Here is a 12,515-nt window from a genome sequence, read left to right on the forward strand (position 1 = left end):
GGTCTGCTCTCCTGGATCCAATTCTGGTTTTAACTTAAAAAAGGCAGGCAAAACCTGCAGCAAATCTGCACTGTCTGAACAAGGTCTAAGGCTCCCAGACTTCGTGTGATCTCACACCCTCAGAACTACACCCACTTTTACCTGTATTGCAGGTTTTATGATGTTTTTTGTGGCAAAAAAAACCCCAACATAAACATGGCCAGTATTTTTGGAGTGGAGTAGTTGTCCATGGCAACCAATCAGATTCCACTTCTCATTTCTCTGAGGCCTTTTGAAAAATAAAAGCAGAAATCTTATTGGTTGCTCTAGGCAACTACTTCACTTTCCCCTTGCAACAGTTTTGATATATCTTCTCCATTGCTCTACAATGTTCTAGAACTCTGTGATTAGCCAGTCTGACATTACACTGCTCCACTCCGGGAGCCATTATGTCTAAGTTCAGCAGCTACAGTATAATAAGCAGAAGTCTCCAAGAAAATGGCCGCCGCCGGCTGCTGAGCCGCGGACACACTGAGGACAGAAACGAATCTAAGTCCTGCGCTCTAGTCACCACCACAGCGGCTGTCCCTAGTTGTTATTGTAGATTTTTCCAGCTCTCCACCCCTTGTCCCTGCTGGAAAGCTGAGGGCTGAGAACTGCCAGGAATGGGGCTGTGTCTACCATGTCTGGGGGGAGCCGCTGAAGATGTGGTGGAGACCCCTGATCCTGTGAGTACGGGGACCCCTGATCCTGTGAGTAGGGGGACTCCTGATCCTGTGAGTAGGGGGACTCCTGATCCTGTGAGTAGGGGGACCCCTCCCTGGGTGTGAGGGTGGGGGGCAGGTGGGTGACTAGTAACTCACTGCTCTTTTATGCAAAGTGCAGATCTCCCTAAAGTTCCAAAAAATGCAAATATCATTTTTTAATTTTATTTACTTTTCTTTCCATTAAATACAGGAACGGATTTCACATTTTTTGCAGCGTTTTCTTTATTTTTGTTTGACTAATGGGCCCAGAGAGCTGAACCTATGAGGGTGCGTTCACACGCGAAATAGAAAAACTTATGAAAATACGGAGCTGTTTTTATTTACCTCGCGTTTTTTACGGCCGTCTTTTGGAGCTGTTTTTCTATAGAGTCAATCAAAAACGGCTCAAGCAGTGACATGCCCTTTCTTTTACGAGGTGTTTTTTTACACGGCCGTTTTTAAAAAAACGCCCCGTGGGAACAGAACGCCTTTTTTCCCATTGAAATCAATGGGCCGATCTTTGGAGGCGTCGTGCGTCAGACTTTTCAACTTCCAAAAATAGGCCGTGTGAATCTACCCTGAGGTTATGTTCACACGGCCTATTTCAGCCGTTTTTGGGACCATAAACGCCCCGAGAAACCGCTAAAAATACGGGAAGTGAACGCCCCCAAACATCTGCCCATTGATTTCTATGGGAAAAACAGCGTTTCATTCCCACGGGGTGTTTGTAAAAACGGCTGCCTAAAAGAAGCCTCGTAAAAAGGAGCGCATGTCACTTCTTGAGCCGTTTTTCATTGACTCTATAGAAAAACAGCTCCAAAAGACGGCCGTAAAAATCGCCGCAAAAAACGTTCCATGCTGAAAAAAAGGGTCTGTTTGCCCTTGAAAACCGCTTTATATTTACAGCCGGTTTTTGTTACGCGTGTGAACATGGCCTTAGGGGATGTGCGCACACAAAATCAAAAACGTCTGAAAATACTGAGATATTCAAGGGAAAACCGCTCCTGATTTTCAGATGGTTTTAAAGCCACTCGCGATTTTCGCTGCGTTTTTTACGGCCATTTTTGGAGCTGTTTTTCTATAGAGTCAATGAAAAACGGCTCAAGAAGTGACATGCACTTTTCCGCGGCCGTTTTTTTAAAATGCGTAAAAAAATGCCCAGTCGGAAGAGAACGCCGTATTTCCCATTGAAATCAATGGGTAGATGTTTGTAGGCGTTCTGGTTCCGATTTTTCATCCGTTTTTCGGGACGTGAAAACACTACGTGTGCACATACTCTAATTGTATAGGAAATGATCGGAGAAATGGGGTGAATTGTTTTTCCGGTAATTACGTTGTGATTTATCCGGCAAGTTGCGGTCATTATAGCGCAGCCTGAGGGAGGATCGTACAGTGTTGCGAACTTTCATTTTATCGTTTAATTGCGAGGCGTATTTAATGGTTTAATGGATTTTCCATATAAGGACGTTGATGTCTTTTTTTAACCCTATAAAATTGGGATGGGTGGGAGGTCGGGTGTTGAGCCCCCACTGATCTCAGCAATGACGGGGTCCCTCACCACTGAAAGAAGGGGGGCTCAACCATTACAGTATCGTGACATGTCGGGGGAAGTGCGACCGCTCCGGGGGAAATGGAATATTACGTGGCCGATCGTGTATTATATGGGTGGGCCGGGTCCATGAGAGCTGCTCTCCACTCTGGCCCACAGAGGGGGTCCCGAGCGTGCAGTATGGGCCCATATACCTCCATCTCTGTAATACAGACCTAATAACCGTACTGGACAGGTCTTCATGCCGTATTGCCGTACACGTGGCACGGAAAAAGGGGTGGTCTTACCGTGACAGCACCTTTTGAAAATGATGGCGGGTGTGGCCGCTGCCGGGGGGTCTAGTATTACACAAATGGATGACCAGCCATGTAATAGATGGACGGATCAGGTCTCCGTTCTGGCTCATGGAGGTGGGATCGAGCGGGGGACCCCCTATATGACATCTATATGCCCTAATAGGACATGTGACTAGAGGTTATCCAGAGGAAACAACCACTTTTTAATATCCTGGTGTGTTTAAGTAAATACTGGTGTTCCCCATGAAATAACGATTCTGAAACATATTTTCCTACTACTCTACAGTGTACCGTTCCTCTGTTATTCCTCTTAGAAATGTATGACTAAATTGACGACTGGGTGTTACCGTTCCTTTTATCAAATGGGCGTGTCCCGACTGTGAGCACTGATTGGACATTGTCAGTCTGTGGAGGGACCCCACCCCAACTGGTAACGCCCATTGTCAATTTAGTCATACATTTCTAGGAGGAATAACAGAGGAACGGCACCGTGTAGCGTTCTAAGAAAATATTCTCCAGGATTCTTATTACATGGGGAATACAATTATTTACAGACATGTCAGGAGAGCCGCAGACAGTAACGGGGTGTTCCCATCTTAAACGTTTAAGGCATGTTCATATGCCGGAACGGTGTGAGTCCCCCTTATGGGACCCTCACTCTATGGTAGTGCGCAGGTCTGGTGACCCCCTAGTCCCAGCTGATGGCGTGTTTGGACGCAGCCCTCTCTATTGAAGTCTTTGGGGGTTACGTTGGAGGCGGAAATAGTCATATATATGTATGGTGACCGCGGGCTTGGCCTGTCTGCTTTCTCAGGAGGGGGTACCTGTTGCATTCGGGGGTCCGTCCTGGTATTGTATTAACAGAAGCTGGTCCATAATTAATGGGGATAGTTGTATATTACATGTTGTGTACGCAGGCGTGCGGCTGGCCCGGCGTCTCCATATAACGTGTCTTTTGCGCTCTCGGAGATGTCTGACAGCGCCCTCTTTCATTACTCCTCATGTAGATGCCCCTATTTAAAGCGCACCTGCCTGATCACGGAACCCTTTTGTCAGATGACCGCCCCCTTTTTTTCTTTTTATGACCCGTTAATCCAATATGTCATCGGGGTAAGCAAGGTGCGGTCCGACCCCTGTCACTCTCCGCTGCCAAGGAAAAGCGGCCCCAAATCCCTGTTGTCATGTGGGGAGGAGGAAGACCGTGAGATGGAGAGTGAGAAACCGCCACATGTGCTCATTCACCTTCCTCCAAGACTTCTGTTTATCTCTATGGACGTCATTGAAGTGAATGGGGCTGAGCTGCAATACCACACACCACCTGTAGACGGGGATGGCGCTGTTGTGGAAGAAAGCAGCCATGTCTTTCTAATCCTGGACATTCAGCATCTGAGTTCAAATGCTGCGGTAGAACGTACGGATTTCTCCCATTCCAGTACGATGGCTGAAATCCGGGCAGGAAACCCCCATTCACTTGCATAAAATATTCTCTGGGGATTGCGGAGCGTCTTAAAGGGAAACTAAACTAAAAGTTTATGGGCCCGCGCGCCGCTACATTGGTTTTCAGAGGAAAGACGATCAGAAACAAAGCGGCTGAGTGCTCGAGCGATTCTGTCGCTTCGTGTTAGTGTTCGGTGGGGGTCTCAGTGCTCGGACCCCCACCCATCAAAACTTCTGACATGTCACTATGACCCGTTTGGTCACCCTTTAATGCAGCTGACGGACTTGTCTTGTTCTCTGGGACTGATGATGTCACTTATACATTTCTTTATTTTTCTGCAGGATCTGAAGAGAAGACAATTGGCAGAAGCTGCGGAGAAAAGACAGATGGAAGTAAGACCCTCACCCGCATTTCATGTATAATATAGTACGGTGGACTGTAATCTACCCAGAGACGCAGAAGAATCCAAAATACGGAAACGGCGAGCACGTTCACTCGACCTTGACGCAGTGACTGAGCGCGCCGTCCGGTTCCCCCGTATACAGAATTGTCGGGGGTCGCTGTGATCGCACCTCGTAGACCTGAGTACAATGGCATACCAACATTTAAAGGGACAGTTACTTCCATTAAGGCTGAAGCTCCACGCAGGCAGTTGGTCACGAGCGCGTCGTGGTAACGTGGCGGCACCGCTACTTGCGCACAAGTTCAATGTTTCCCCATTGGAAGAAAAGTCCACGTCGTATTCATTTGGGGTGGTCACAGGGGGGACTTACAACTTTCTATCCCATAGTGAAATATTGAAGTTGTGAGGGTCACGGTAACGCTGACGTTTTAACATCGACCGTAAAAGAATGTCGCTGCCTAAATGGAGACCGGTCCCTTTAAATGAGTGCATCTAATGAAGACAAGCCGACTGGAGTTACCGGGAGCGACCACGTGGTCCCATCTACGACCACAGGCTCCGGCACGGTCATGCTGATCTGGAACGCTATTGACATCTTGGTCAATTGCTTCCTCCAATTTCTTAGACATCTGCGTTGTTCTGTTCCTCTGTTATTCCTCCTAGAAATGTATTAAATTGACAACTGGGTGTTACCATTCCTCTGACAACTGTTATCACATGACTTTTTATAAAGCAGTGTCAGAGAGAATCGCGAGTTTGACGACTTTTTTCCCGTCAATGTCTGGGTGGGAGTTGAGTCATCTAATGATCTCGGCAGGGTGGGGTCCTCATGTAGTTATACTGTATATTCCGCCTCACCCCTCGTATATTGTACATCACACTATGAAGATTTCACGTGTGCTCAGATGGGAAAGTTTAACCCTTTTGTATCTCTATATCTTCTGTGAAGTCTGTGTCTCGGGGAATTAAAAACCCAACATCAGTGGAGCAGAAGAAAAAGAAGAAGGAAGAAATCGACAATATGATGGCCGATTCGGCCCCCGCTGCTGGAGGCGGAGGTGGTGGGGGACTTCGGGTACGTAGAACGAGGGGGCTGTGGTCAGCGGGAAGCTTACATCAGGCTGGATGGATTTTTTTTTCTGTATGATCCAGTTGTCTCCCAGCGATAAGTGGTGCCTAGCTGCCGCTTATCCTCACATGCATGCTCAGCAGAGGAGATATTGGAGCCGTGGAGGGGGAGGAGTTGCTTCTCTTCCTACGTATTTTGCAAAACTCCTTGAATTCTCCGAGATGTCGACTGCGACCTTCTTTACCATGGGGAGACATTGGGGTTGCGTTGCGCTAATCCTGTGATTGTTACCGCAAATTGCGTGCAATGAAATGTCGCCGCGTAGCTTGAGTCTAAATGAATCTTCTCAGTTCGCAGTCATTTCATCGTCTATCACATGCAGCCGCTCTGTTTGCTGAGTAAATAGTGCGCAGGACTAAAGTCACATTTCCAGTTTGATCGGTTTCGATCAGGAACAAAAAAAAAAGTTAAAATTTAGAAAGTAAATAAAAATGAGGACCGGCCGTATATCACTTAGATTTTTGTGGTTCTGTCACTTATACACATTGGCCTATAATAAGGGCAGCATGTAATACTGGCAGGAATAGAAAACACTGTGGTCAATCATATCCTGGTAAGGGTCATAGCAGCACAGAGTATTTCTGGAGATGAGTGGGTTGATCTTGCTTAAACGAATGTCTGTAAATCTGAGGCGGTGTTAGCATTTTGTACAGCAGAGGGCAGCAGATGACTGCGCAGCTCCCAGTGATCTCCGCTACGTTCATGTTTAGTGGCCGGGTCCAGATCTCTCCTGCAAGTCCGATCGATTTTGCGAGGGAAGGTTCCAATTTTGATATAAATTATTTGTAGAAGCCTCATATAGACGTGTGGTCGCCAATCACTGGTCACGTCCGTCAGGTGTCAGCGTCTGCAGAAGCAGCAATCGTCCTCTCCGGCTTCTCTAGAGCAATACCAGTCAGCACAGACAAGAAAACTAAGGCCCTGTTCACACAGAGTTTTTTTTTTTGCATGCAGAAAAATCTGCCTCTCAATTTCTTGAGGAATTTTGAGGCAGATCTTTACCTGCCTGCAATTTCTCGATTTTCGCTGCGTTTTTCTGCCACGGCTGTTGAATGCCGCGGGCAAAAAGCGCTTGTATTTCTGATTTACGTTTTTTACGCGTGGTTTTCAAGTGAAAAAAAGTGCAGCAAAAATGCCACAGAAATATGGTAACATTTAAAAAAAAAAAAAAACAAACCCCAAACCGGATACCTCAAAGCGTGCATTTTTAAACCGCATTTTGAGAGTGGAATTGCGTAAAATCCTCTTCACTTCAGTGTGTACGGCCTTTATACTATAATGAGATGTTCTTCTTTGTCCAGGGACATTGCAGTCAGAACAATTCACCGACCGTCTTTATTTTATTTTTATTCCCCTCCATTGAGGGTAATTTCTTGCTCCTGACACAAGGTGGCGCCAGAGATTTATCTGTGTAGATTGACGAGTAAGATTTTGACCGTGAATAAAATATAATGGGCACAAAGAAAGTTGTGACACGTTCGGCGCGATGAATGACCTTTTGTACGCCGTCTGTCTGCTGCCGGTGTTTGGAGGATGGATTTTACGACTTATGTTCTTCGGGGACATTGCTATTATCCTAATGCAGCTCGATCACCCACGCGGCTGATTCTGCGCCACTTTCAGATCCATATCGTACTGATCAGCTGTTACCATCCTGTCCTCATCATCCTCATTAGTGCCACAGTGGTTTGTAGTATTTTATAACCGACAGCATTATATAAGATAATAAAATACAATTAGAGGTCAAGAGTCACGCTGGATTTCAGACATTTGCACGGTTTATCAAATCGCGGATAATTTATACCAGATTTTCTGCCCCCTGCTGGTTGTGTCTGTACAGCCTTCAGTCATCACTTTCTTAACATTCATGATATGTGGATGTTGGCAGGTGAGTTTTAGGGTGTGGCACAATTAAAAACCGCCTATTGCCTTAGGCCAGTTTGACACAAGCGTTTCTGTTCCGGTATCAAGAACGCAAATCTTGACGTAACCGTGGGTTTAATGACGCTATTATGCTTATGTGAAACTGGCCTTAAATAGAATATGCTTTTTTTTTCTCCCAGAAACAGCACCACCCTTGTCCATGGGCTGAGTCTGGTATTGCAGCTCATTTGGATTCATTTGAAAGGGGGCGAGCTGCAATACCAGACACATCCTAGAGTGGCGCTTTTTCTGGAAACAAAGAAAACTTTTTTTCTACTCCTATATATGAACATAACTTAGATGTCCTGCTCGGCAGCACTGAGGAGCAGACTTTATTGCTGCATGAAAACAATTTTCCGTATTTTATCAGCTGTGTTTTTTCATGATTTACGGCTTCCGTTTTCCTCTCCAGTGGCAGGTCGGCTAAGGATTTTCAAGGTGCAGAAGACCTCAACCTGATTGCAGATCCAATACGTGGGAACCTTCCGTTGTCTGGCTTTTGCTATTTGCATTCGTGGATCCAGAAGAAGTTGGCGCTGTCATGAGTTCCAGCCTGATTCTTGCAGTATTCGGTGTTGCTGTCAGTTGAAGGCGGCTGAGATTTGATTCAAGATTTGCCAGTTTCTAACATCAACCCTCGAGATCTCCATAATCCTCAGAGGGATCGGTTATTTATATTATATTTGTAGCGCTATTCTTAATATTTGCGGAAAAGTTGATTTTTAAGTTTTGTATTGTATCCCCCCCCCCCCCCCAAACACATTGGATGCAGCAATATTGACAAGGATGCAGTATATCAACTCACCAGCTAGTGGCAGCACTGAGTCATGGAGCAGCTCTTGTCTCAGCGGTGTCACCAGCTTGTATGGCATTGACGGGCTGATCCTAAAAATGGCTGCTTCCAATGCGTCATGGGGACTGGCGCCGAGTTGAAGGCATTCCCGCTATGAAAGTGTTTTACTTGTGGCTTTTATATCGTTCAGTGTTACCGATAGTCGGGGGAGGAGGTGGCGCTTTGACATTTATATAATTATATGGTAATGATTTTATTTTATTCTGAGTAATTATATTAAAATAACCTTTGATTCAAAGTAGTCGAGTCTTCCGATCCTTCTCCATCCGTACCTCCTGTATTTTGTCTGACGGCCTCTTATGGGTCATGTGTAAGTCTGCCTTAAAGGGCTATTCCCGTCTCACAATGCGATGGTATATTGCTAAAGGCCCTGATACACGGCCCAATGATCGGGCAATATGACCGCTCCTCCCCGATCCTGTGTAAACAGGACAACAATCAGCCAATGAACGAGCAAACATACGACTGATCATATAGTTTATGCAGCATTAAAAATGATCGCTGTCGGCAGCGCATCTCCCTGTGTAATCAATGATGTGCTGCCGACACGATGAAAATGTTAGGGACAAGCGATCATAGTAACGAGTGCTTGTCCCTATACATACCCAATCATTGCGCCTTGTGAAAGGAGCAAACGAGCGTCGATCAACAAGCTGCTTGTTGATCGGCGTTCGTTTTCACGCCCTATATCGGGCTATGTATTAGGACCTTTAGATGTGGGGTCAGGCTGCGGTCTCCGGTGACCAGGAACACCGCTGTGCAGAGGACGTAGCGCTGCAGCGCCTTTATTCTGAGGATCGGTGGGTGACAGGAGCAAGATCATGGAGGTGAGGGGGCCAAGTAGCAAAGATTATTACCCCCATCTGGTTTACACGCTCACCCCAATATCCCCCTGGAACAGGAGACTCGCTGCTTGTTTGCCTCTATCCCATTTCTAGGATCTTTGGGTTAATCCCTCAGAACTTTGTTTCCGCAGCAAATCAAGAAGAAGCTGCAGGATAATCCGCCCCAAATTCTGGGGATTTTACTGCGGAAAACGGCCGAGAGGTATAAAAATAAATCCCTTCCCCTGGCAGCGGTTCCCTGGTCTCCCACCGTCTCTGTACACCCGACCTCCAGCGGTGACGTGTCGTCACAGGTGCAGCCTTAGGCCATGTTCACACGCAGTAGCAAAATACGTCTGAAATTACAGAGCTGTTTTCGCCTGAAAACAGCTCCTGATCTTCAGACTGTTTTTAGCAACTCTCGTTTTTCGCGGCATATTCTACGGACGTTATTGGAGCTGTTTTTCAATGGAGGCAATGAAAAATGGCTCCAAAAACGTCCCAAGAAGTGACATGCACTTCTTTTTTGCGGGCGTCTTTTTATGCGCCGTCTTTTGACAGCAACGCGTAAAATTACACCCCGTGGGAACAGAACATCGTAAAACCCATTGAAAACAACGGGCAGATGTTTGTAGGCGTAATGGAGGTGTAATTCGAGGTGTAAAATGCCTGAATTACGTCTCAAAACACTGCGTGTGAACATACCCTTATTTTCATCTACGTGGACTTGCAGAGTTTGCCGGGAATCTGTAGGTAACCCGCAGAACAATCTAAGAATAGGATTTGCTTGTGGATTTCTCCTTTCCAATTTCATTTAATGGGGAAAATCCACAACAAACCCGTTCACCTTCCGCAGCAAAAACTGTGACATCCCGCGGATCTGATAATCTGCACCGCAGGACGACTTCTGTGGCGTGTGGACGAGATGTGTGGAGATCGCTTCCACTTTGCTGCTTCTGTGTTCCACGTGGGAAATTCCCATCTGCAAATTCGGATGGAGAATCTGCAGCGTTTCTGCTACGTGTGAACATCGCCTCATGATGCCCATATTCTGGAACTTGTATCATAAACTTTAACTTCAGGTTTTGGCTGAATATATAAAAGACAAATTGACGCTTATCGGTCGCTTGCATGATATTATGTCATCAATTGGCCAACAATTGGGGGGGGAAACCGTCAAAAATCGTCCGTTTCAGCAATTTCTCAAGGCCGGCTTTAAAAGAAAATCCAGAGCTGAATATTTGGGGAAGGGGTTCTGACAAATTAATGTGGTGTATATATATATATGGTGTCGTTTTCCCGTACCTGATTTTACGTACCTGAGCCACAATCGATCACTGTGGTCCCCGGGTAATATAAGAATTAAATAATAAATTGGTAATTTTTATTTTGAGTCCTAAACCCGGCCCTATTTACAACCTCATATTAACCCTCGTACACCATAGGGTCTGTGTTGCCCATAGCAACCAATTCCCGTCAACTTTATTTTACCAGAGCGGTTTTGATGCATACGGTTGCCATGGGCAACGCGGAAACTTTTTGTCAGAGTAGTTTCTTTATAGATTTATTAATTTTGTTCACCTAGACCGGACAGGCAGATACTTTGCCAAATGAAGCACAGTGGTGCATGTTGTATGATAAATTTGGCGCATTTCAGACACTTCTTTTTTTTTTCTTCCTTATTTTATCTCTTGGCGCCAAAAAATGGTGCACACCATAAATAAATCTGCTAAATTTTATTTTTCTTAGCAGATCGTTCTTTCCCAGATACTTCAAGACTGACTAGTGAGGCGTAAAAACTGTCTGAAACACGCAATAAATTTGGCACACGTCATGTAGACCAGTTTAGTGCGCAATTTGAAGCAGAATTCTGCTTCGTAAATCTCCCTCTCTGCAAACCAATAATATTGAGGTGTTGCCCATAGCAACCAATCAGATCACCCCTTCCATTTTGAAACCAGCCTTTGAAAAATAAAAGCTAGAATCTGATTGGTTGCTACAGGAACCACCTGCTGGGCAAACAACCAATCAGACACAGTGAATCTTTCAATCAAAAAAAAATCAAACTTTATCAAAATTAGCCACACGTTACAGAATACACTATAATACTGCCCAAAGCAAACGTGCACATTAATAGACAAAAACAAAAGACCGAAACAAACATTTTTGTCAAAATATCAAAAACACAAATCAGGACATTTCCGCTTTGTCTCAAGACACAATTCGGAGGCTTTAGGGTATTTTTTTTTTTTTCTATAAAGAAATATCAGAAAACAGGGAAAGACGGGTAAATAATTTCAAACTCTGCTCAAAAAAGGAAAATTCTTGGCTGGAATATCGCAGTGTTCTCCAGAATCGTCTAACACTAAATGGTCATTTACAGGAATTTTCCCCAAAAAATCCAGGCGTCCTTGAGTCGTCGTCTTCTGACGAGTTGTTAATAAAGGGGTATTCCGGCCAAAGACATTTATAGGCTATTCAGTAGATAGATGATAAATGTTAGATCAGTGGGTGTCCTCACTGATCGCTAAAACAGGGAACCCGTCCCGCTGAGCTGCGTAACTGCGGCAAGGAATTTAAATGCAGCGGCGGTCAAGCACTTGCGTTGCCGCTTCCTCCAACCGTTATGGGAGTGGCAGAAACAGCCGAGCTGTCTATGTGATAGGACCGCCCCCCCATCTAACATTTATAACCAAACAAGTGGATAGTTGAGAAATGTTTTTGGGCCGGAATACCCCTTTAATTGTGCAATAATTCGTTTTGCTGTTCCTGTAAACCAGCTTTTCCGTACTCCTGAATGGAAAATCTGGGTATGGGGAATATAACCCATATAAGCTTGACTTTCAGGACCATAGGAAAGGACAACTTCTGTAATGGCGGCCATATTAGTTTGTCACACCGCTAAGTAACTTGCTCCTATAGGTGATGACGGGCAGTGGTGCTGTCAGACCTCGACGAAATTGCTGGTCACTGAGTCCAGCGATTCCTACATCCGGTGCCAAACCTCAGTTTCTAAAGCGAAGAACCTGCGTAAAGACGCCCTTTAGTTATGTATGGCAAACTCTGGCTACACTTGTGTGTCTCCACGTGGTGTTAAGAAGGGTTGTATGGTGTCGGTTCGTGCGTCTGTGCGTCTAGCCTAATCTGGTAAAGTTTAACAATATGACCGTAAAAGGTGACCAATGGAAAATGAAGCAACTTTGCAAATAGTATTGATTAAAAATGTACTAACATTTTGTGTATACAGCTCCTATGCAGACCGATGTGTCGCCATAGTTACAGACTACAAACATACCATGTGTAGTCTGATCTTTTAGCCATATATTACTACCTTCCACCTGCCCCTCTTCTACTGTCTGTTAGAGGGTTTCAGGA

The 12,515-nt window shown here is 45.3% G+C and overlaps 1 protein-coding gene across 4 annotated transcripts; it reads left to right on the forward strand.

The window, feature by feature from the left end:
• The first annotated feature begins 383 nt into the window (after positions 1-383).
• SVIP (small VCP interacting protein) lies at positions 384-8,554 on the forward strand. Of its 4 annotated transcripts, none has more exons than XM_075838098.1 (4): positions 384-779; positions 4,350-4,400; positions 5,361-5,486; positions 7,876-8,554. In XM_075838098.1, exons 1-4 carry the CDS (start codon positions 645-647, stop codon positions 7,888-7,890), a joined length of 327 nt encoding a protein of 108 aa, XP_075694213.1. In that variant the 5' UTR covers positions 384-644; the 3' UTR covers positions 7,891-8,554. The 4 variants fall into 4 exon arrangements, with proteins under 4 accessions (XP_075694213.1, XP_075694214.1, XP_075694215.1 ...); XM_075838099.1 differs by having other exon boundaries at positions 388-755; XM_075838100.1 differs by having other exon boundaries at positions 394-731.
• Positions 8,555-12,515: the final 3,961 nt, after the last annotated feature.

This window comes from Rhinoderma darwinii, chromosome 9, assembly GCF_050947455.1.
Source record: "Rhinoderma darwinii isolate aRhiDar2 chromosome 9, aRhiDar2.hap1, whole genome shotgun sequence".
Classification (NCBI taxonomy): Eukaryota; Metazoa; Chordata; class Amphibia; order Anura; family Rhinodermatidae; genus Rhinoderma; species Rhinoderma darwinii.

Bases quoted from the DNA above. Each gene is read 5' to 3' on its own strand.
- SVIP (XM_075838098.1), top strand. From the start codon at position 645: ATGGGGCTGTGTCTACCATGTCTGGGGGGAGCCGCTGAAGATGTGGTG. The intron at 780-4,349 runs GTGAGTAGGGGG...ATTTTTCTGCAG, and splicing joins GTAGGGGGACTCCTGATCCT to GATCTGAAGAGAAGACAATT. The intron at 4,401-5,360 runs GTAAGACCCTCA...TCTTCTGTGAAG, and splicing joins CGGAGAAAAGACAGATGGAA to TCTGTGTCTCGGGGAATTAA.